At 53.9% G+C, this 20,356-nt stretch overlaps 1 protein-coding gene across 6 annotated transcripts in view; it reads left to right on the forward strand.

Moving 5' to 3' along the window:
• The window catches only part of Fanca (FA complementation group A), a 56,457-nt gene that overhangs the window by 5,490 nt on the left and 30,611 nt on the right, over positions 1-20,356 (forward strand). For 2 of the 6 annotated variants that reach the window (XR_007105545.1, XM_047529852.1), the window contains exons 1-15: positions 5,699-5,768; positions 6,094-6,203; positions 6,545-6,638; positions 8,633-8,766; positions 8,888-8,983; positions 10,265-10,338; positions 11,767-11,879; positions 12,422-12,504; positions 13,031-13,064; positions 13,553-13,619; positions 15,966-16,075; positions 17,085-17,161; positions 17,469-17,610; positions 17,783-17,916; positions 19,017-19,127. Coding sequence is in view for 4 of the 6 variants with exons in the window: in XM_047529852.1 (XP_047385808.1) it covers positions 5,723-5,768; positions 6,094-6,203; positions 6,545-6,638; positions 8,633-8,766; positions 8,888-8,983; positions 10,265-10,338; positions 11,767-11,879; positions 12,422-12,504; positions 13,031-13,064; positions 13,553-13,619; positions 15,966-16,075; positions 17,085-17,161; positions 17,469-17,610; positions 17,783-17,916; positions 19,017-19,127 (1,425 nt within the window). In the remaining 2 variants the exon portion in view is untranslated. The other 4 variants (XM_047529855.1, XM_047529853.1, XR_007105546.1 and 1 more) reach the window with 4 other exon arrangements.

The following is a 20,356-nucleotide window of genomic DNA, read 5'->3' on the forward strand; positions in this document are numbered from 1 at the left end:
TGCTGCTGTGGCAGAACTGAGTGACTGTGATGGAGACTATGGGCTCCCAGAGCTGAAGTACTCACTGTCTTGGCCCTTTGCACGGGAGCTCTGTCTGCAGGGAGGCAGCAGAGCCAAGGTGATGCTCAGGCACTCAGAGGTCCCAGGCACCCTCAGGCAAGCTTGCTTTCATGACACAGGGTGCAGGCTCCCCTTCTCACCGTGCTAACACCATGAGGGTACAGAAACAGTGGTTATGTGGGTTTCCTGGGGCTGCTGCTGCAGAGGAGCACCTCCTCCCGAGGCTCTGGGGTCCAGAGGTCAGCGTCCGCAAGGCCGACTCCCCAGGGGCTCTGGCGAGCGGCTGGTGCCTTGCTTCCTCCAGCTGTGGTGGCTTTGGGTGTGCCTTGCCTGTGGCTGCCACACTCCAGTCTGTCTCCAGCTCTCGACTTCTCCTCTGTGTGCCACCTTTTATTCTGGCCCTTGTTTGGACACTGTCACTGGATTTGGCAGGTTTTTTGTTTTGTTTTTTGGTACTCGGGACTGAACCCTCCTACCCGAGCTCTGAGCCACACCACCGGTCCTCTTTAAAACGCTTTAGAGACAAGGTCTCAAACTGTCTGGGCTGTCCTTGACTAGTGATCCTCCTGCCTCTGCCTCAAGAGTAGCCGGGATGGCGCTTTGGCCACCACCACGCCTGGCATGTGGCGGGACTGTGCTGCATACGTGAGGGTGTGCCCCTGAACGTCCACAGAGGACGGTCCTGTGGCGAAGCCATGAAGGCCAGGAGGCTGTGCTTGGCCTTGACCCAGGCATTCGACACTTGGAACACACCTCCTGGCAGGGAGAGCGAGCCTTCCGACCTCCAAGGTGTGCGTGCACTCTAAGCTCACGTTCTCAGAGGAAGACGAGGAAGCCATGCTCAGCAACAGGGTTGTTAGAGGACTGACCGGAGCACCAGGAGCCTGTCAGCGGTGAACCACCGATGGGAAGCTCCATCTACAGGCAGAGGGCATCCGTCAGTGGTTGGGGGAGAAAACACAGGTTATTTATTTGAGGCAGAGTCTCAAGCTCCTGGGTTCAAGTGCTTCTCCTGGCTCAGCCTCCTGAGGAGCTGGGACCACAGGCCTGGCAAAAATGCAGATTATTATTATTATTTTTTTAACCCAAAGCATTTTTCTTACTACAATTAAAAAATTTTTATACATGTGTATAGGGTAATAATGTCTGTCTCGTTCTATCATCCTTCCCATCCCCACCACCCACCCCTCCTCTCACTCTCCTCTGCATGATCCAAAGTTCCTTCATTCTCCCCTACCCACCCCCGACTATGGATCAGCATCCACTTACCAGAGAAAATACTTGACCTTTGGTTTTTTGGGATTGGCTTATTTCACTTAGCATGATATTCTCCAGTTCCATCCATTTACCTGCAAATGCCATAAGTTCGAAAACGCAGGTTATAAAGCTGCAATTAAAAGAAAACTATTTGTGCCAGGCATGGTGGTGCCTGTAATCCCAGACACTCTGGAGGCTGAACCAGGAGCAGTGCAAGTTAGATGCCAAGCTGGGCAACCTAGCAGGACTGTCTCAAAAAAAAAAAAAAAAAAAAAAAAAAAAAAAAAAAGGAAGAAAGAAAGAAAGAGAGAAAAGGGCTGGGGCTGGTAGAGTGCCCTGGCTTCCATCCCTAGTACTGCCCCCAAAAGAAAAAAGTGTGTTTGTAAAAGAGAAAGCCTGGGTTGAGTGCTGCGCACACGCCTGTAATCCCAGGGACTCAGGAGGCTGAGGCAGGAGGACTGCAAGTTCAAGGCCAGCCTCAGCAACTCAAGGGGCCCTAAGCAACTTAGCAAAACCCTGTCTTAAAATAAAAAATAAAAAGAACTGGGGATGTGGCTCAGTGGTAAAGTGACTTTGAGTTCAACACCCAGTACAAAAAAAAAGAAAGAAAGAAAGAAAAAGAAAAAGAATAAAAGAAAGTTGGAGTTGTGGCTCAGTGCTAGAGCGCTTACCTGGCATGTGTGAGGCCCTGGGTTCAATACTCAGAACCACATATAAGTAAATGAATAAAATAAAAGATCCATTGACACCTTAAAAATTAAAAAAGAATAAAAGAAAACCTGAGAGACCCATAATAAAATATTGGTCTCTTGTGTGATTTCATTTTATTTTTTGGTACTATAGATGAACGCAGAGGTGCTTTACCACTGAGCCACACCCCCAAGCCCTTTTTTATTTTATTAGAGACAGTGTCTCACTAAGTTGCTTAGGACTTCACTAAGTTGCTGAGGCTGGCCTCGAACTTCTGGTCCTCCTGCTTCAGCCTCCAGAGTTGCCGGGATTACAGGTGTGTGCCACTGTGCTGGGTTTCTTGTATGGTTTTGAATGGATTAATATTTTTCTGTACCTTTAGATTTATTTGTCAATAAACGCATATTAACACTTTTTTTTTTGGGGGGGTACTAATAATTGAACCCAGGGGCACTTTATTACCGAGCTGCATTCCTGCCATGCTGGGTTTTCTTGAATGTTCTCTTCTGCTGCCTTGGGTCCCTTCAGTGTTGAGCCTTTCAAGTTTTCTCTTTGAGGTGCACAGCTGTGCTTCAGCCATCAGCATGACAGTGCCACCTTCTGGTAGACAGGTCTGTTCCTTGAAAACTTGAGGCTCCTGCCTCCCTCTGGCTCTGGCTGTGGCTCCTCTCTGCTACCTGGCTTTCTCCTCTGGAAGTTTTAGAAGAGCAAGGCAGCAATGACCAGCCATCTCAAGAAAGACTGTCCTGAGTGCTAGCCTTATTTTTTTATTTTTTGGTACCGGGGATTGAACTCAGGGGCACTCAACCACTAAGCCACATCCCCAGCCCTATTTAAGTATTTTATTTAGACAGGGTCTCATTGAGTTGCTTAGCGCCTCGCTTTTGCTGAGGCTGGCTTTGAACTCCTGATCCTCCTGCCTCAGCCTCTAGTCTTGCTCTTGTAGACACTGTCTGTACATCTGCCTCTCAGGTTGTTCAATCCTAGGAACCCAGCGGTTTTATGTCACAGCATGGTTGACCGTTCCCTCCACCACTCTCTTTCCTGCTATTGATAAATAATGCTTCTGAGAAGGAAGAAAGTTGTCAAATTTAACTGAAATGCTGTGCGTGTGCATGTATGCACCATGCCTGTGCATACACATGGAGTGTGCGTGTAGGCAAGTGTGCGCATGTCTGAAGTGTGCATTTATGTACATGGCGTGAGTGCACGGGCACTGTGTGTGCTGCTGGGCTCTGAGCTGTGGCTTGCTGTGGGGGGTGAGTGACAGTTACAAGGTTTCCCCACAGACTCTCCACCTTGCCTTCTCTTACCGCCTCCACTTCCCTCAGCACCTGCTGTCCTCCAGGAATTTGGAGCAGTGCACTTCTAAATGCAGCTGAGTGGTGGGAATCCCTCCACCTCATTCCCTGGAGATCAGTCCTTCTAGGAAGCTTATGGATGCACCATGTGTCTTTTACCAGCTGCCCTGTGGCTGGGAAAGCTGCCCTGCTGTGGAGACTTGAACCACACCGCACCACCAGCTCCCCATGAGGAAGGTGCAAGGGGAGCTTCTCTGTGGATCTCAAGACCTTGGGGGTCTTGTGACCCAGCTCTGGATCCAGCCCTTGGCTGGTCACATCACCCTGACTCTGAACTTTCAGATCCCTCCAAGTGTGCAGACAAGGGCAGGATCCCCTGTCCTTCCAGCAACACTCTGAGCAGTGGGATTGGTCTTACCAGTGGAGAGACTGAGGCATGGCAGCCTTCTTTGGCTGTTTTCCCCATCCTGAGTAGTCTGGGTGCTTAGCAGGGAGGGATCTTCTTGTTACCAATTTTGACCCACACTGGGTTCTTTTTCCCTCTTAGAATCTTTGGACCAATTAACAAAACCAAGCGTTGGTCAAGCAACAAAGGAAGTTTTATTCTTGGCCAAAGGAGACTCGGGAGGCATGGCTCTCAGATCTGCCCTTCAAACCCCCACCCCAGGCGGAGAATGACATACATATGGAGGGCGGGGGAAGCTGAGGGAGGGGAGGAGTATCCATGTAGTTCCTACAGAGGGGTGGAGGTTTTCTAGGATTTGGGGTACTGGCTCTTTTTGCTCCTTTGATGATCTCTTCTATCATCCTGAAGGTGATCATCAACTGTCATGGCAGGAGGGGGTGGGACTCTCACTGGGTGAATGCAGCACGGAAGACGTGATCGTTAGGGTAGCGGGTGCAAGTATCCGTGAGAGACACAGCTCTGAGTTCAAGCAAAGGTTCATTGACAGAGTCTGACAGGCTGCCCCTCTGCAAGGCGCAGTACCTGCAGGAAAAACTTCTTTACTATATAGTCACAGACATCAGAGTAGTTAAAAAACAAGCTGCCTGGCCCTGCGATTGTTATTTGGTGTAGTTAGGGACTCGGGAGTGGGCCTAATGGGAAGGTCCTGCCTGGTGGGCAGGTGCTGAGTCACTTTGGCCCGAGGACCTAACAGTAATGAGCCTGAAAGTGAGTGCAGGGCAACATGATGAACCGTCTCAACTCTACACTCCTTTCAGATCTGGAATGCAGGACATGGAAAATAGGCTGCAGGAAACATCCCTTATCCACAGCTATTCCCCTACCTGCTCTCATGCCAGATGTACCAGAGATGCCTGGTAAGCTGGAGTTCTTGTCATTTAGAAGCCCAGGCTTCAGAGGGGAGGCAGGAAGGGAGTGCAGAGAGCACAGAGGGCCTGCCACCCCCACTACTGCTGGACAGGCCAACCCCAGTAGAATAGGCCCAGGGAGTTTCCCTTATCCATCCTCCTGCTCTGACCTGAATGAGTCCACCACCAAAACTGAGCCGACCCTGCTAAACCCTATAAAACCCAGACCCTTGTTGAAGCCCACCACCATTTCACCTTGAATAGGTGCTCCTCTGTGGTTTACTCAAGCAGCACTGATCCGTTGAGGTCTGTCTCCAATTCTTTTTCTTTTTGTACGCTCTTTCATTTGCTTTCAAACATGACTCCTGTTGCTGCGGAAGCTGGCCTGGTCCAGCTTTATCTGTGCTATGGAGGGAGCTGGCTAACCTATTTCTAGCATGCAGAAAGCACGGTTGGTCTATTCTGTAAGTCTTCCCCACAGAAAAAGTATGGGGAAGCACATCAGGTTGCATGAGCCGCTCTTACAGGAAAGGAGTATGGTTTTTAGTTTTGGCATAAACAATGGGGCTCTTTTCTCTTGGTGACATTATGAGCTCCATCCTCCAGCCTTAACCTTCGAGGTCAGGAGCGGCATGCCCTGGCACAAAAGCCCCTTTGGCCAGTTTTTCCTGGAATGAGAGACACCTCAGCGCTGCAACCCCTGGTAAGAGAAATGCAGAATATTGGTGCTGCAGGTTTTGGAGCTGCCCTGCATAGTTGGGAGCATTGCAGGCCTGAGGTTCTTTTCGTCAGGAAAGACGCATCCGGGACATCACCGTTTCCTTGCGTGTGATGCCACTGTCAATCCCTATAGCCCATTCCGGCTCCAAACCCCGGGAGGGCCCTTTCCTCGTCGTCCTGCCCTCTCGACCGGCTGCCACCACCGAGACGGCGGCCAGAGGCTCTTACGTACGCCACCGCCAGGTTGGAGGCAGCAGGAGGCTTCCGCCTCGGGGGTGTGGCCTGAAGGCCCCCAGCCAATAAGCACGCGCGCCTGCTCGGCCAATGGGAAGGCAGCGCGGGCTCGGCGGCGCGAGCACCAGGGTGTCCCGGCGCGCAGCATGGCGGGCTCGCCCCGTCGCCGTAGGTCCTGGGCCGAGCTGCTGGGTAGGTGGGCGCCGAGCAGGCGGCGCGCCCACCCGTGCCCCCGCGCGCACGTGCCCATGCCCGCGCCCCTCCGCGGCGGGACCCCGTGCCGCCGGAGCCCGGCCGGCGGTGGGGCGGCCCCGCGGCCGGGAGGGTCGCGGCGGCCCCGCCACCGCGCGGCTAGGCTCTCCCACCCCGCCGCGCGGTGCGCCCCGCGCCCCTCGGCCCAGGCCGGGGCTCCCCGGGTGCAGGCAGCCGCGGGTCCGGGGCGCAGGTCCTGGCGCAGGGTGTCGCCGTGTTGTCATCCAGGCGGCGCGTCACGGTTTGAAACTGATTTTCCCTCCAGCGGGAAGGGTCAAGAGGCAAAAGCATGATCCGGAAAGGGAACAGAAGTTGCAGAACTCGGCCGTGCAGCTTCTGAGACGCCACCAAAGCATGCGTGACCTTTTGCTGGAGGTAAGAGGAAGCCGGTTTGGCCCTTGCAGGCAGGTTTAGGTTTGAGCTTTTAAGGCCCAGCCAAGGCGCAGGCTTTGTAGGAAGAGGCTTGGGAAGCCTGGCGGGCCCGGTAGAAACAGCCTTAGGTGTGTCTGGGTGAGAAGAAAAGCTGGGGGCCTCTCTCTCTATAGAGATAAAAGCAGTTGTTGGATAATGGATTTAATGATTCTCAAAAGTACACTTAAAAAAGTAATCTTTTTAAAAAAGTTACACTTTTAAAAATATTAGACATGCTCAGTGGGAGCTGCTTTTTACACAGAGCTTGAAGTTTGAAAGTGTTGCACTCCCTGCTTTTGTTCTAGATAGAAGATCCACCCTGTGAAAAATCGTGCTTCAGCGGATTGATTGATTGTGACAGTGACAAGGCCTACACTGATGGTTCTCATTCCTTCATAGGTGAATTGTACTTGGATTTCTTAATTCGAGTTAGAGGACTTGTCATGAGGTGACTGTGACCTGCTTATACTAGGCAGAACCGTAGAGTCCTACAAATAATGGCATTCTGTTTTGTGTGTAGTAATCAGTTATGTGTACATTTAAAAGCATTTTTTTTTTAGTTGCAGATGGACACAATACCTTTGTTTTATTAATTTTTACATGGTGTGGAGGATCCAACCCAGTCTCCCCTGTGCTAGGAAAGTGCTCTGCCACTGAGTTACACCCCAGTTACACATATTTCATGATTTGCTTTGGGCTTGTGCTGGGAGCAGGCAGGGGGGCAAGTGTGTTTCCAGGTTAGTGTGCGGGGAGCAGGCAGGAGGGGGGAGTGTGTTTCCAGGTGAGTGTGCTGGGCGCAGGCAGGGGGGAAGTGTGTTTCCACGTGAGTGTGCGGGGAGCAGGCAGCAAGTGTGTTTCCAGGTGAGTGTGCTGGGCTCAGGCAGGGAGGGAGTGTGTTTCCAGGTGAGTGTGCTGGGCGCAGGCAGGGGGGGAGTGTGTTTCCACGTGAGTGTGCGGGAAGCAGGCAGCAAGTATGTTTCCAGGTGAGTGTGTGGGGAGCAGGCAGGGGGACAGGTGTGTTCTAGGTTACCATTTTCCTCCCGTTTTGAGATAGTGAGATAGGGAAAGTTGAAGGAGATAACATAAACTTTGTTAGTTTTCTTCTTGTCCTTCATAGTTTTTTTTTCTTACTTTTGAATTTTATTTGTTCTAATTAGTTGTGTTGATAGTAGAATGCATTCATACATTGTGATAGATCATATTGAAATAGAGTGTAATCGCACTCATATTTTTTTTTAATGTGACAGCTGTTTTTACAGAAAGTGGAATTAACTGAATCAGTAGTTCATTCTTAGTAACTGTAGAGGTTAGGTAGCAGCTCTACCAGGACTTCTGGTGCTGGTGCCTTTGGGAAACGATCCTGATTTTCATGCTGTACCTGGTTTTGAACCTCACGGATGCTGGATCACAAGTCCAGGGCCAGGCATGGATGTACAGTCTCGTAAGGGCTCGGATGGGTGTGAGATCATCACTCTCTATCCTTATCCTCAGAATTGTGGACCCTCCACTCGTTGGTTTTTAAAATTTATTTTTCTTGCTAAAGGAATGGCTACCATGTGTGTATTTTTTTTTTAATTTAAATATAAGACAAATGCCTTTTAAATGAAAATAAATTTACCCATGGCAACAAACTGGAAACAAGTGGCTAGAAGTTAGCATTTGTATTTTCCAACCTTCCACTGTGAATCGTTTCTGAACCACAACCGTTGCTTTCTAATACTGTATGAAGCCTCTAAAACCTTCGCATTTGGTCATGTACAAATTGGTACGCGTTTTCAGAATCTTGATGATGAGCATGTAGGTGTTACCTATTTCCAGGGTGCCCAGCATTTCTCACTTCACGGAAGGTAGACTAGAGGCTGTTGCTCAGGAGCAGCCTGGTGGCTGCCTGAGGGCCCGCATTTGTGTTCCCCCTGGTAGCCCTGCAGGCTGAGCCCACCTGTGGCCTCTGCTCCCCACCAGGTGTGTGCAGCAGAGCACTGGGAAGCCCAGTGAGGGCAGTGGGTGTGGCCACCTGGATGCTGAAGTAATCAGGAAGACAGACTGCTGGCCCCAAGCAGCAGCGTAGAGGCAGGGCACTCACCTAGCACGGGTGGCCCCAGTTCCATCCCCAGCACTGGGCGTAAGAGAAGGGAAGCAGTGATTGAAAGGGCCTGCTGAGGTTCTGCTCCTCCCGCTGCACCTGCTGTGCACACAGCTCTGGGCCCAGCACTGCCTCTCACTGTAGCAGAGCCTGTGGCCACGAAAATGTCTTTATTTTGTACCTCATGCTTTTCCTTTACATTTTCTCCCCTTCCGAAGGCAGTTTTCTGTATACTACAACTTAGAAAGATATTTTAAACTCAAATCACTGATCTTTTCAGGGAAACTTTGACTTTTGTTTTGTCTTTAAGGCTCTGCTTTTCGGGATCAGGCCTCAAAGCTGGGGGTTCCTGTGGGGATCCTGTCAGCCAGGACAGTTGCCTGCAGTGTCAAGCTGGTCTGTGAGGAGCCCAGCCACCCTGTGCTGCTCAGCACAGAGCAAAGAGTGAGACGCCGGTGTCCCTCAGATGATGCGCATGTTGTTGCTCGTGAGCTGTGTGGGAGTAGGACATTCCCATTGTTTAGCTCGTTTACTTGTTTTTATAAAAGATTTATTGTCCTTTCAGAAGAAACTGTTTTCCTTGCTGGAGATTGCTCAGTATTTACTGCAACACAGCATGTTCTCTCGCCTCTCCTTCTGTCAAGAAGTATGGAAAGCACAGGTAACTGAGCTTGCAACCCTGACTCCAGTCTTTTCAAACAGTGTTCTGTGGATTTGGGTGGAGCCAGAGTCCCTGGGTTTTCTTAGGGATTCAGCTGAATATCTTGTTGATGATAGACAGTGAGATAAAGGGTCCATCAGATGCTCCTGTGCTGGAAAGGAAGGGCCCCATCCCTGTTTGCCAGTGTTTGCCCATTGTTGGCAATCTTTATTAGAATGCAGGGTGGTCTGCCTTCTGGGGTGTATTATTAAGAAGTCTTTTCCAGTTTTAGTGCAGTATTTAAAATTATACCAACAGTGTTTTTTTGAATCATTTCAAACTTTGTAGGTTTACAGAATTTTTTTTGCGGGGAGGGGTGCGGGTACCGGGGATTGGAACCCAGGGACAGTTAACCACTGAGCCACATCCCTGGCCCTTCTTATTTTTTGTCTTGAGACAAGTTCTTGCTAAGTTGCTTAGGGCCTTGTTGAGTTGCTAAGGCTGGCCTTGAGCTTCAGACCTCCTGCCTCAGCTTTGACAGCTGGGATTACAGGTGTGCACCACTGCGCAGGGCAGTTTACAGACTTTAGAAGAGTTGAAAGAGCTCAGTTACTACTTTGTGCTAACTCCAGTGAGCAAGAGTATAAAAGGGAAGAAATGGCCACGGTGGTGGCTTCCATTCTTTCATCCTGAGTGTAGCACAGTGCTCATGTGATCTGTCAACCGTCATGGTCCTTGTGCTCATTGCATCTAACTGGGGACAAGGGCAATGAAGTGCACATGAATTGCATTGTGTCATCTTAACAGGTGTGCAGTGAAGGTGTTAGGAAAGGCTTCTCAGGAGCTGAAAGTTGCATGGAGGTGGGGAAGGGGAGGGCATAGCAGGTGGTGGTAGGAAAGATCAATGGGGACTGAGCAGTGTCCAGCAGGATGGTGTGAGTGCCTGGCCTATCCAGGGGGGGTCTTCCCCGGGAGGCCTGGGCTATTTCCTGTGCCACACATGAGTTTGGACTTTGTCCCAGAAGCGATGAGGAGCCAGTGAAGGCATCTAAAGAAGAGGTGGACCCATCCAGAGTGTATTCCGGGATGCTGTGTTAGTGGGAGTGACTTGCCAGAGGCTGGTGGGCAGTAGGTCAGGCTGTGGGAATGGAGAGGAGCCCAGCAGGACAGTAGAGGGGCCTGCAGGGAGGTCTGGAGGGCGGGAGAACGGGAGCCCACTGTGTGGCCTCAGGCGTGCTTCCGTGGGCGTGGGGTCCGCCTAGGCTGGAATGCATGCACACTCATGACACTCATTTTCCTCAGAATGCTCTCTTGCTTGAAACTGCGTGGCGTCTTCATGTGCAAAGTGTCGTGAGCCTCCAAGAGCTGCTGGAAAGGTAGTGCACTTGTGAATTAGTGTGGCTTTGACGTTGCTGTTTAGTATCAGTCATTTATTTCCCAAAAGCACCTGGAGAAGCAATTGCTTCATCATTTAAAGGGAACATTAATTGTGATTGGAATTCTTATATACGATTTTGTTTTTGTATAAGAGATATATATGATTCTAAAAAATAAAAGACGTCTAGATAAATATGGTTGATAGAATTCTGTGCACCTATTTTATTCCCATCTGAAGTCCCATAAGGAGTCAGAAAAGGGACTTCAGAAAAAAATTATGATCCATAAAGGTGGAAAAGTACAGGTGAGGAGGGTGTGTACAGAGGTGTGGGAGCGGGAGGCAGTGGGCAAGCAGCAGCTGCTGTGGCAACTCGGAGGACACCAGGTCAGCAGGGTGGAAAGGGGGAGCCAACAGGGTTTCTTGAGTTTGTCAGAGACCCAATGTTTATGGTGCCTGGTGCCTGGAGCCGCAGGAGGTGGGTGGTAGAGAATTGGAGATGGTGGGCAGCGAGGCCCTGCCCTGGCCTTAGGCAGTGTGCTGGAGGTTTGGGTGTTGGTTTTTGGGCCTGGTCTCCTTGGGGCACGGTTGAAAATGCTTCCCTGAAACCAGGTGGTGGCGGGACAGTGGCTCACACTGATTAAAGAAGGTTGTGACGTCTTTTCCTTATTTCATAAAAACCCAGGGCTGGAGGTGGCTCAGTGGCCTCGTGCTGCCTTGCACCTTTGAGGTCCTGGGTTCAGTCTCCCATATGCAAAACTAAACAAACTCTAGATGAATGAAAGAGGAAAAGGCCCATACATTAAGTCTGCCCTGGGAGGACTCATGATCTTGAGGTGAAGGCTTGAACCTGACAGAGCCAGGAGCCTTACAAGGGTAGTGACCTTCACTACACAAAAGCACGTTTCCTACTGTTGTGCACCTGGAATACCTCGAGATGCATGGGAATGAAAATAGTCTTCCAGAATCTACGGAACACAGCTAAGAAATGTTTACAGGAAATCCATAGCTGTGAAAGTCTGTATTTCATAAAAGAATGCGCTCAAGTCAACCCCGCCTTGTGCCTCAGAGACTAGAAAGAGAAGAGCAAGTTAAGCTCAAATGGAGGAAGAAAGTCATAAGGGGTAGAGCAGAAACCAGTGAAGTAGGAAACGAAGACATATAGAAAATAAATGCAAAGGACATCAGGTGTCCTGATCATGTCCTGTCCCTGAATCCCCACAGTGGTAAGTGCAGATAAGTGAACTCTGAAAGTGATTGTTTCTGGGTCAGTTGCAGCTAGGCAGAGGCCTTGCAGCTGACCCCTGGACTTATGGGCAGAAAGACCAGGCACAGACTTCACAGTGGAATGAGGATTGCAGAAAGTTGCCTGGTGAGGGGATGCAGCCAGGTCAGGCAGGCCCAGGTGCGCTGTGCGCTGTTTCCCCAGCCACCCTGACAGGCGGGCCTTGGCAGCCTGGCTCTTCAGGAACCTGTGCCTCCTGTGCCAGCAGATAGATGCCTCCTGCCCATCCCTGGATGTCACCAGGGCTATGCTGTCCGGTATGTTCACAGCAGGCAGTTCCTGGGAAAAGTCCCCTGGGCTGGCGGGAAGCAGAACATTCCCCATGTCTGGGTGTGGGGCCCAGAGTGTTGTATCCAAGTGTCCTGAGCTTGAGTTTAGCCTCAGCGGTTAGAGATTGGCAGGGGCTGCATTTTCTGTTAGTGGCCCAGCCCTGTCTGCTCTCTGCGCCTCGGACCCTGCATTGCCAGTGACCCCTGCCCCAGCAGACAGCCTGGGATCTTCCCTTCCAAAAGGCTCCTTCCTGGTGGGGTGAGCTGTGTGTCCTGTAGTTGCTGTTGGGGAGCATCCATAAGACATCCCTTGGAATCTACCTCTTTGTCCTTAGTATAGATTTGATCTATGCTAAGTACTTCCAAAATAGAGTGACGGGAGTCTGGCTGGGTGAGTACTCAGTATTGATGGGAGTGGGGGTAGGCGCTCCCCTGGGTTGGGCGGCTCTGGGATCTTGTACAGCCAGCTGTGATTCACAGCTGTTTGGAGACCGTGATGTGTATAAATACTTTGGTTTCTGGTTTTTCAGATTTTGTGGAGCTGCTGGTTTTGTGGGGATTTCAGGAAAACTTGGATCTGAGAAGAGTGGCAGAGTCTGGAACGATGACCCAGGTAGGAGGAAGGGCAGGAAGCAGCTGCCAGCATCTGACAGCCGTGGGCTGCAGCCTGAAGAGCAGGCCCCACCCAGGCCGCGGCCCCTTTCAGAACTCCTGGGTTTTATGTCCACACTCGGGAGCTTTGTGTGAGGAAATCCTTGGCTGCAAGGTGACCCTGAGGCGTCACTCTGAGTGCCAGTTTCCAGAGGTGTCCAGGGTGGGGGTCTTCATAGCAGCACAGGCCTGGGCTGACAGGGCAGGAGGGGAGGTGACACAGGTGGGCCAGAGAACCTTGGCCAAGGAGCCCCAGAGCCAGGCTGCGAGTCCCGGCCTGGACCTGGCGGGACATGCTGGTGTCATGGCAGGCACTCCTTGAGCTCTGTCCTTTCCCTCAGGCCCGCGTTGGGGGATTTCTAGGCTTGTGAGGAATCTTGAAGGTGGGCCTCTTTGCAGAGCTGTCTCTTGCTCTAAGTGACAGGCGTGCCCAGTGTGAGGCACGGGCGCTCGGAGACTGCCGAGTGACGGCTGTGCTGTGTTGACAGGTGGCTGCCGACGTGCTGCGGAGCATGCTCTCCTGTAAGTCGATGGCCCCGCCAGCTGGGAAGGGCGTTGTCTGCTCAGCAGCGGTCCCGGCACTGGGGGCCTTTCCCCAGGCAGTAGCTGGCCTTCAGGTGTTGCAGAGCCTGGGCACAGGAGGCCCCTCTGGCCAGCATTCAGTGTGGCTGACGGTGATACCAGCGTAACGCAGGGTCAGCAGCCGGTGTGCTGTGATGAGTTTTAGAGCTGGCAGACCTGGCTGGGGACGGAGTCCAGGGGCAGAGCACTTCCTGCCTGTCCAGCCCTGGATTCCATCCCCGAACCACGAAAGGAGAACAACCACGGGCTGGCAGACCTGTGTCCTGCGGGCAGGTGGCTGTCTCGATGGGCCTGGTGCCCTCAGGATTAGGGCCTGCAGAGGCCTGGGACTTGGGAACTGACCCTTGTCACACTTGGGGTGCACTTGAGCACTTGGGGTGGGTTCTGACGACCGCCAGCCCCTGACTGCGTTTCTGTTCCACCGTCAGTTGCACTTGACGCTCTGGCTGCCGGCCTTCAGGAGGAGTCCTCAGATCACAGGGTGGTGAGCTGCTGGTACGTGGGCAGCATGTGGGAGGGGGCTGAGCTCACAGGGAGGATGTCCTGCTTGGCCTTGTCCCTGGTGTTTGAGCGCTTGTCCAGGGTGCCACGTTGTCTGTAGTCTTCTGAGAGGGGGCAGGAGGCCAGCCCCCTTACTCCTCTGCCTCTGGAGTCCCTCAGGAAATGGAGCCTGTGGGTCCTTTGGACTTCTCACTCCACCTCATGTGTCCAGCATGACCTCCCCTGCCTGCACAGCTGCTCCTCTCCCTCCTAAAGCGAGCGGGGCCCATGGCTTCCTCCTCTGCCCTTAGGCCCCACACAGAGCCCACACCAGCTGCTGACCCAGGCCGCTGCTGCTCGTCCTGCAGCTGGGCCAGCCCTGCATTGCTCTCTGGGTCCTGCTCAGACCCAGTGTCAGGCTTGGGTGTGGTGGCCTTCCCTTCCCAGGGCACCATGGACACACATGAGCACGGGAGGTGAGGGCCAGGAGTGGGTCAGTGCGTGGGGGTCAGTGCCTTGAGGGTGGAGCTCCAGGGGCCTGGCAGATTCCCCGTATTTCCACGTCTCCTCAGTCTTTCAATTGTTTTGCTCCTGATTTTTGTGTTTCACAAGGTGCTTGAGGTGCTGTATGATCCAGTGCTTCCGTTACAGTGGTACGAAACACCACTTTTTGTTGTTGCTCTTTTCAGAGTGCATTTGGAGATATTACACATATACGGAGCATAACTTCCCATTCTTGGGGTTTTACTGGCTGTGGAGTTTCTCTGGCTGTGTATTCACATAAGAACATAGAAAGGTTATGTTCAGTTCATTGCTCTGTCGTTCCCTTTCCCATCCCCTCTCCCTTCCCCTCACTCCCCCAGCCCCTCACTCCCCCTCTACCACCACCACCAGCAGCAGCACCCCCATTGTGAGTCAGCATCTGCATATAAGAGAGAACATTCAGCCTTTGATTTTCGGGATTGGCTTATTTCACTGAGCATAATAGTCTCCAGTTCCATCCATTTACTGACAAATGCCATCCTTTCATTCCTAAGGCTGAGTAATATTCCCTTGTACCACATTTCTTGATCCATTTATCTGTTGAAGAGCTCCTAGGTTGATTCCATAGCTTCGCTATCGTGAACTGAGCTGCTGTAAACATGGATGTGGCCGCGTCACTGTAGTAGCCTGATTTTAAGTCCCTTGGGTATAAACCCAGGAGTACACCACGTTACTTTTAAGTGTGCGTGTGTGTTAGTCTGCCCAGGCTACCAGAGCAAAATTCAGTGGACTGTGTGACTTAGCAGAGGGCCAGCACTGTGGCTTCTGGTGAGGGCAGCTCTCTGGCCTCCCTGTAAGGAGGCGCCATCCTGGCACCCTCTGGTAGGGATCCTCACTGAGCTAGGCTGGGCAGGTCCGGCCGAGACAGCCTGTTTGTAGTCTCTGTGACCAGATTGTTGAGACCCGAGTCAGGGGGTGGCTGTGCTCTTTCTCCTTAGGTCTGTGTATAGTCGCAGTACTTCAAGTCGGACATTCTGTCATGGGAATGACCAGGCTCCTGCCACCCCAGCTGCAGCGTCCCAAAGCTGACCCTGTAAAGAAGGCTGGCAGGGCTGAGGCTTGTCCCCTGCTGTGGTGTCTCATGGGCATCTGCATCCACACAGCGCTGGTGGCTGGCAGGGTGTGGGACTTAAGTGCTGGGGCCCTTGGTTCTCATGCCCTCTCCACTGTGGGCTGTGAGCTCCTTGCTCTTGTCAGGGAGTCTTGCACAGCTGCAGGCGGGCCGTAGCCCAGGGGCATCTGCCCCCTGCTCCTTCCCTGCCCACTCATACTTCTTGGGCACAAGTAATAGCACAGCTGTGTGGTCAGCCCTACGTGCCAGTGCCATCCCCTGGCCTGCTCCTGGTGACCGAGGCCTCCTAGGTGCCCATCACTGCTCAGTCATGGCCCACCCTGCCAGTCTGCTGCTCACCTCCTGCCTGTGTCTGCTCTCTGAGCTCCTGATTGTTTGATTTCCTTCTTAATGAGACAGCGTTCCTTGGATTCCACTTAAAGCCTGTGGCTGGCCTGGTGCAGTGGCCATGCCTGTGATCACAGGGACTTGGGAGACTGAGGCAGGAGGATGCAAGTAATGTTAAAAATGAAAATATTAAAAATAAAAAATGAAAAGGGCTGTGAGTGTAGCTCAGCAGTAGAGCACCCCTGGGTTCCATTCCTTGTATCCCCCGAAAGAAAAAACAGAAACCTCTGTGATTTCATGGCCTGGCCAAGAAAGCACTTTCAAGGGTGAGAGAAGGGGCATGCCTACGAGCCCCAGGGGGCTGGACGGGTCCCGGAGGGCGGCCTTCCTTCCTGAGAGCCTCCCTCTGCTGGTTCCAGGCTTGGCGTGTTCCGGGCTCTCCCGTGTGGCAGGGTTTCTGCAGACGCGCTGAAGAGGTTCCTCAGCCACACTCTGACCCAGGTCCTCACTCACAGCCCTGTGCTGAAAGGTAGCCCAACACCATGGCCCCGGTGCACTTGGGGCAGTTCCCTGGGCCCCTTTGGATCTGTGTCTCCGTCCTCTCTGGGAACCTGGGCCCTGAGACCTGTGGGTGCAACTTAATGCTCTGAGGTAGCTCGAGTTTTCGACGACACTTGTCAATAAATGTCCTTCCATTTCAAAGTGGTCTCCTGGGCTGGAGGTGCGCCCCTGCCTCTGATGTGAGGCCGTGGGCTGCGTCCCTAGCATCGACCCCAAAAAGGTGATTTCTTGTTAGAAAACTCCGAATTAAGAGAAAACAAGAGTTATCGCCTGTCTTCCTGCCAAAATAGAAACACCTCTGACACGTATCTTCTGGACGTTTTCTAAATGGACGTGGCGCCCTGGTGAAACTGAGCACCAGGCTCGGTATCAGGACGTCGTGGTCTGTGCTGGTGCAGGGAGGGGTCCTCAGGTGTCTGCCCCCCGTCCTCTGCCGTCTGCTGGTGACCTGTGAGACCCTCGCCAGACCCCTTCCCAGTCAGGGTCTTGGCTGTTGGGCTTTCTCTGGGTCTGTGGCCTGTCCCCTGGGCAGACTTGCAGCAGGGCCCAGCTGGCCATGGAGGCCGGCAAGCACTCTTGGCCTGGTGCACAGGCAGCACCTGGGGTACCAAGCACCCTCCACCAGTGCCTCACCACGACTGGCCAAGCTAAAGGGTGGGGACGTTACAGAGTACTCGGCGCAGTGGGAGATGCTGTGGGTGGACAGGGAGTTGCCAGCGGAAACCAGGCCAGAGGCACAGAGGGGCCAGTCAGCCCCCCATGCCTGTGGGTTCCGTCTGGAAAGGTGAAGGACCTGGAGAGAGTGGTGGACTCTGAGCGGACATGCCACTGAAGACGAGGACTTGAGCGAGCCAGGGTTCCCGGAGGCAGTACCGCCAGGTCCCGAGGGAGAGGCGCACTTGGCGACAGTTAACTGCGCACACCGGAGCACGGCTCTCCACGTGGAGCTTGAAGCTCCTGTCTGTTCCCTCCCAAAGCATCCGATGCAATTCAGAGGCAGCGAGAGTGGAGCTTTGCCAGGACCCACCCTCTGCTCACCGTGCTGTACCGCAGGGTGAGTGTCCGCACTGCGCCCAGCTTGGGATTTGGATCTGCGTCCTGGTTGCTCTCCCCTCGGGCGCCACCCACCCTCTCTGGCCTACAGCCAGGGGTTAGGAGACCAAACGTGCCTCTCAGGAGCCTCTCCTGCGAGAGGACGAGGCTCCCTGCAGCCAGGCTGCTCACTGCGAGAGGAGAGACCGCCTGTCCCTCTGAGTACCCTCGCTGTGTCTGCTCTCTGGTGGGCCCAGGCTCTGCAGGGAGGGGCGGTGCTGGTGCTTCTGGCTTGCCGCACTGTTGAGGGAGCTGGGACTTTATTTCAGCTCCTGTTGATGCTGAGTCCAGAGGAGTCGGTCAGCCGTTTGCAGGAGGTTCTGGAGACGCATGAGGTCAACTGGCAGCGCGTGCTCTCCTGTGTGTCCACGCTGGTCGTCTGCTTCCCAGAGGCAGCGCAGCTGGTGCAGGGTGCGCCCTGGGCGTGGTGGTGCCTGCAGACCTGTGGGGTCCAGCCCTGTCCTGGGGGGGCCTGGAGGGGGTCTGCGCTGTGACTGGCTCGGTCCTGGGAAGCGGGCGTTTGGGTGGGCACGTCCCAGCCAGCCTGGCCTAATTGCCTGCCCACGGTGTCGCCGTCTCACAGACTGGGTGGCCCGTTTGATGGCCCACGCCTTTGAGAGCTACCACCTGGACAGCATGGTCACCGCCTTCCTGATCGTGCGCCAGGCTGCCCTGGAGGGCCCCTCTGCGTTCCCGTCCTACGCAGACTGGTTCAAGGTGAGTGGCCCGGAGGTTGGTGCCGTCCTCCTGGCTGGCTGGTGGCGGAACCGTGGATGTCCCTGGTGGGCTGTCGCATGGCAGGCAGGCTTCCTCACCTTCTCCGTGTTTGGCTCCGTGTCCTCCCTCACCTACTGGACAGAGGGCCAGGAAACCACAGGGTGAGAGAAGCTTATGCTGGGCGGCTGGGCAGGACGCCTGGGCCTGTGGTTTCCCTGCAGGTCTGAGGAAGGCCCGTGTCCTTGCTCTGTGTCCCTCCCTTTGTCCACCGCTTTCTGATTTGTCCCGTGGTTCTCACCTGCTGGCCTCAGACGTGCCTGCTGAGGGCTCTGGACGCACCCGTGGAGAGCACACCGAGAGCCCTCTTCTGTGGGGGACGGTGGGCCCGGGAGGCTGCTGCTGGCCCAGTGCTGCCCTTGCTCGGCGACTGAGGCCTGGCTGGGGCTGGCTGCAGCTGGGTCCTGGGGTTGCCAGGGCTGTGGCCACAGGTCCTGGCCTGGGACCGCGCAGTCCTCGTCTGCGCTCCTTTGCAGTTCCTGCGGTGTGCTCGGAGCCTTGCTGACCTCAGGTCTCCTCCCACCCCCTTCCCGCTTGGGTCCCTGGTCCTGTCACAGCACCCGGGCTCCACGGCTCCCTTGGCGATCTGCGACTGCCCACCCTGAGGCACTGTCCTCGTCTCAGCTCCTGCGGGGTCTTGCCGCTCTGGACGGGCATGGAAGTTACCTTGTGTTTGCGGGTGCCTCTCGGGTGGAGTGGTTTGCCGAGCAGAGTCTTTGTTTGTTGGGACTGTTGACAGATTATGTCCCGTCTCTCCATCACAAAAGGCCCCCATGCTTACTGTTCAGTGAGTTTCCTGCTGAGTGTGACTTCCTGTCTGCGTTGGCATGTCTGGGTGGACCCAGGCCTGTGTGTGCCGAGCTCTCCTCCATGGGCCACACCCCCGCCCTCCGAGTGGTTCTGCCTTTTCTGACTGAACCTTCGACCTGTCTTCAGCCAGGGCACAGCTGTGACCAGTCCTAAGCCTGAGCCCGAAGCCTTGCAGCCCGCACAGCCCGTGGGCAGGTGCCTCCCTGAGCAGCGCCTCCTCCGTCTCTCTCCAGGCCTCCTTTGGCAGTGCTCGGGGCTACCACAGCTGCAGCAAGAAGGCACTGGTCTTCCTTTTCAAGTTCCTGTCCAGCCTCGTGCCCTGGGAAGCCCCCCGGTACATGCAGGTGAGGAGCCGCTGTGGCGCGGTCCCTGGGACTCGGCCCTCGCTGGCCCTACCAGCCTCTTCCCGTCCCCAGGCAGCTGCTGGTGAGGCCCAGGGTGGGCGCTCGTGCCGGCAGGGGTGCAGTGGACCTGGGCAGGAAGAGCAGGTGGAGGAGCAGCCAGCAGACAGACGCACTGTCCTTTTAAAAAACGAGGTGTTTTGTGCACATTCAAGGAGAAGAATCTAGAAGGATGCAGCCCAAGCTGCCTGTGGTCACCACTTTTAGGAGTAGAGAGTAGGCCGCAGGCCTCACACTAGTGGCTATTTGAGTTTTTGTAACAAGTCTGTGTTAGTTTCAAGACTGCCAAGCCCCAGACTGGGTGTGGAGGCATCTGCCCGGGCTCCCCGCAAGGCGAGAGGCTGGACAGGAGTGTCGGCTGAGCTGAGTTGGAGACCTGCCTGGGCTACATAGTGAAACTGTCTCAAAAAAACAGCCTCAGCGGGTTCTCGTTCATCCGATAACTGCTCGGCCCTTGTGGGGGTGGGGCATCCTCACGTCTACTTTCTGTTTTTTATTGGAGCATTGTAATTATACATAGTATTTGGGTTCGTTTTGACAAAGCTCTACATGCCAGGAGTCAGAGCCGATCCCCACCCTCTCCCCTCCTCTCTCCGGATCTTCCTTTCCCTGTTTGTTGATTTTGATCGGCACTTGCTACATGCACATAAAGATGGAATTCCCCGTGGTTCATGTAGACCTGCATGAGCTAGTATCCTGTTAGGTTCATTCCACAGTTCTTCCCTTTCCTGTCCCTCCAGCCTCTGGTCCTCCTGTCCGTTGACCTCCCCTGTGTCTTCATGAAATCTGGCCCCCTTCCCCACCTTCTTTCCCTTACTTTGCTTTAGCTTCCTTATGGGAGAAAAAAACATTTGACCCTTGTCTTTGTGAGTCTGATGTTCTCCATGTCTGTCGTCTTAGCAGCGGATGCCCTGGTTTCATTCTTCTTCGTGGTTGGTAAAACTCCACTTCGTATGTGTACGTTTTCTTGATCTGTTCATCTGTTGACGGGCACCTGTTCTGGTTCCATCAGGCTGTGTAAACATTGACGTCTCACCCTGCACTCAGGAATTCCCACTGCCTTCCAGAGAGGCTGTGTAGGGATGTGGCAGCAGAAGGCCAGGCTCCCACAGCCGGGGGATAGATCTGGCCGTGCCCACCTGCTCCCAGCCTCCGCGGCTGAGTGGTGAGGC

The sequence above is a fragment of the Sciurus carolinensis genome, chromosome 16 (genome assembly GCF_902686445.1).
Source record: "Sciurus carolinensis chromosome 16, mSciCar1.2, whole genome shotgun sequence".
Classification (NCBI taxonomy): Eukaryota; Metazoa; Chordata; class Mammalia; order Rodentia; family Sciuridae; genus Sciurus; species Sciurus carolinensis.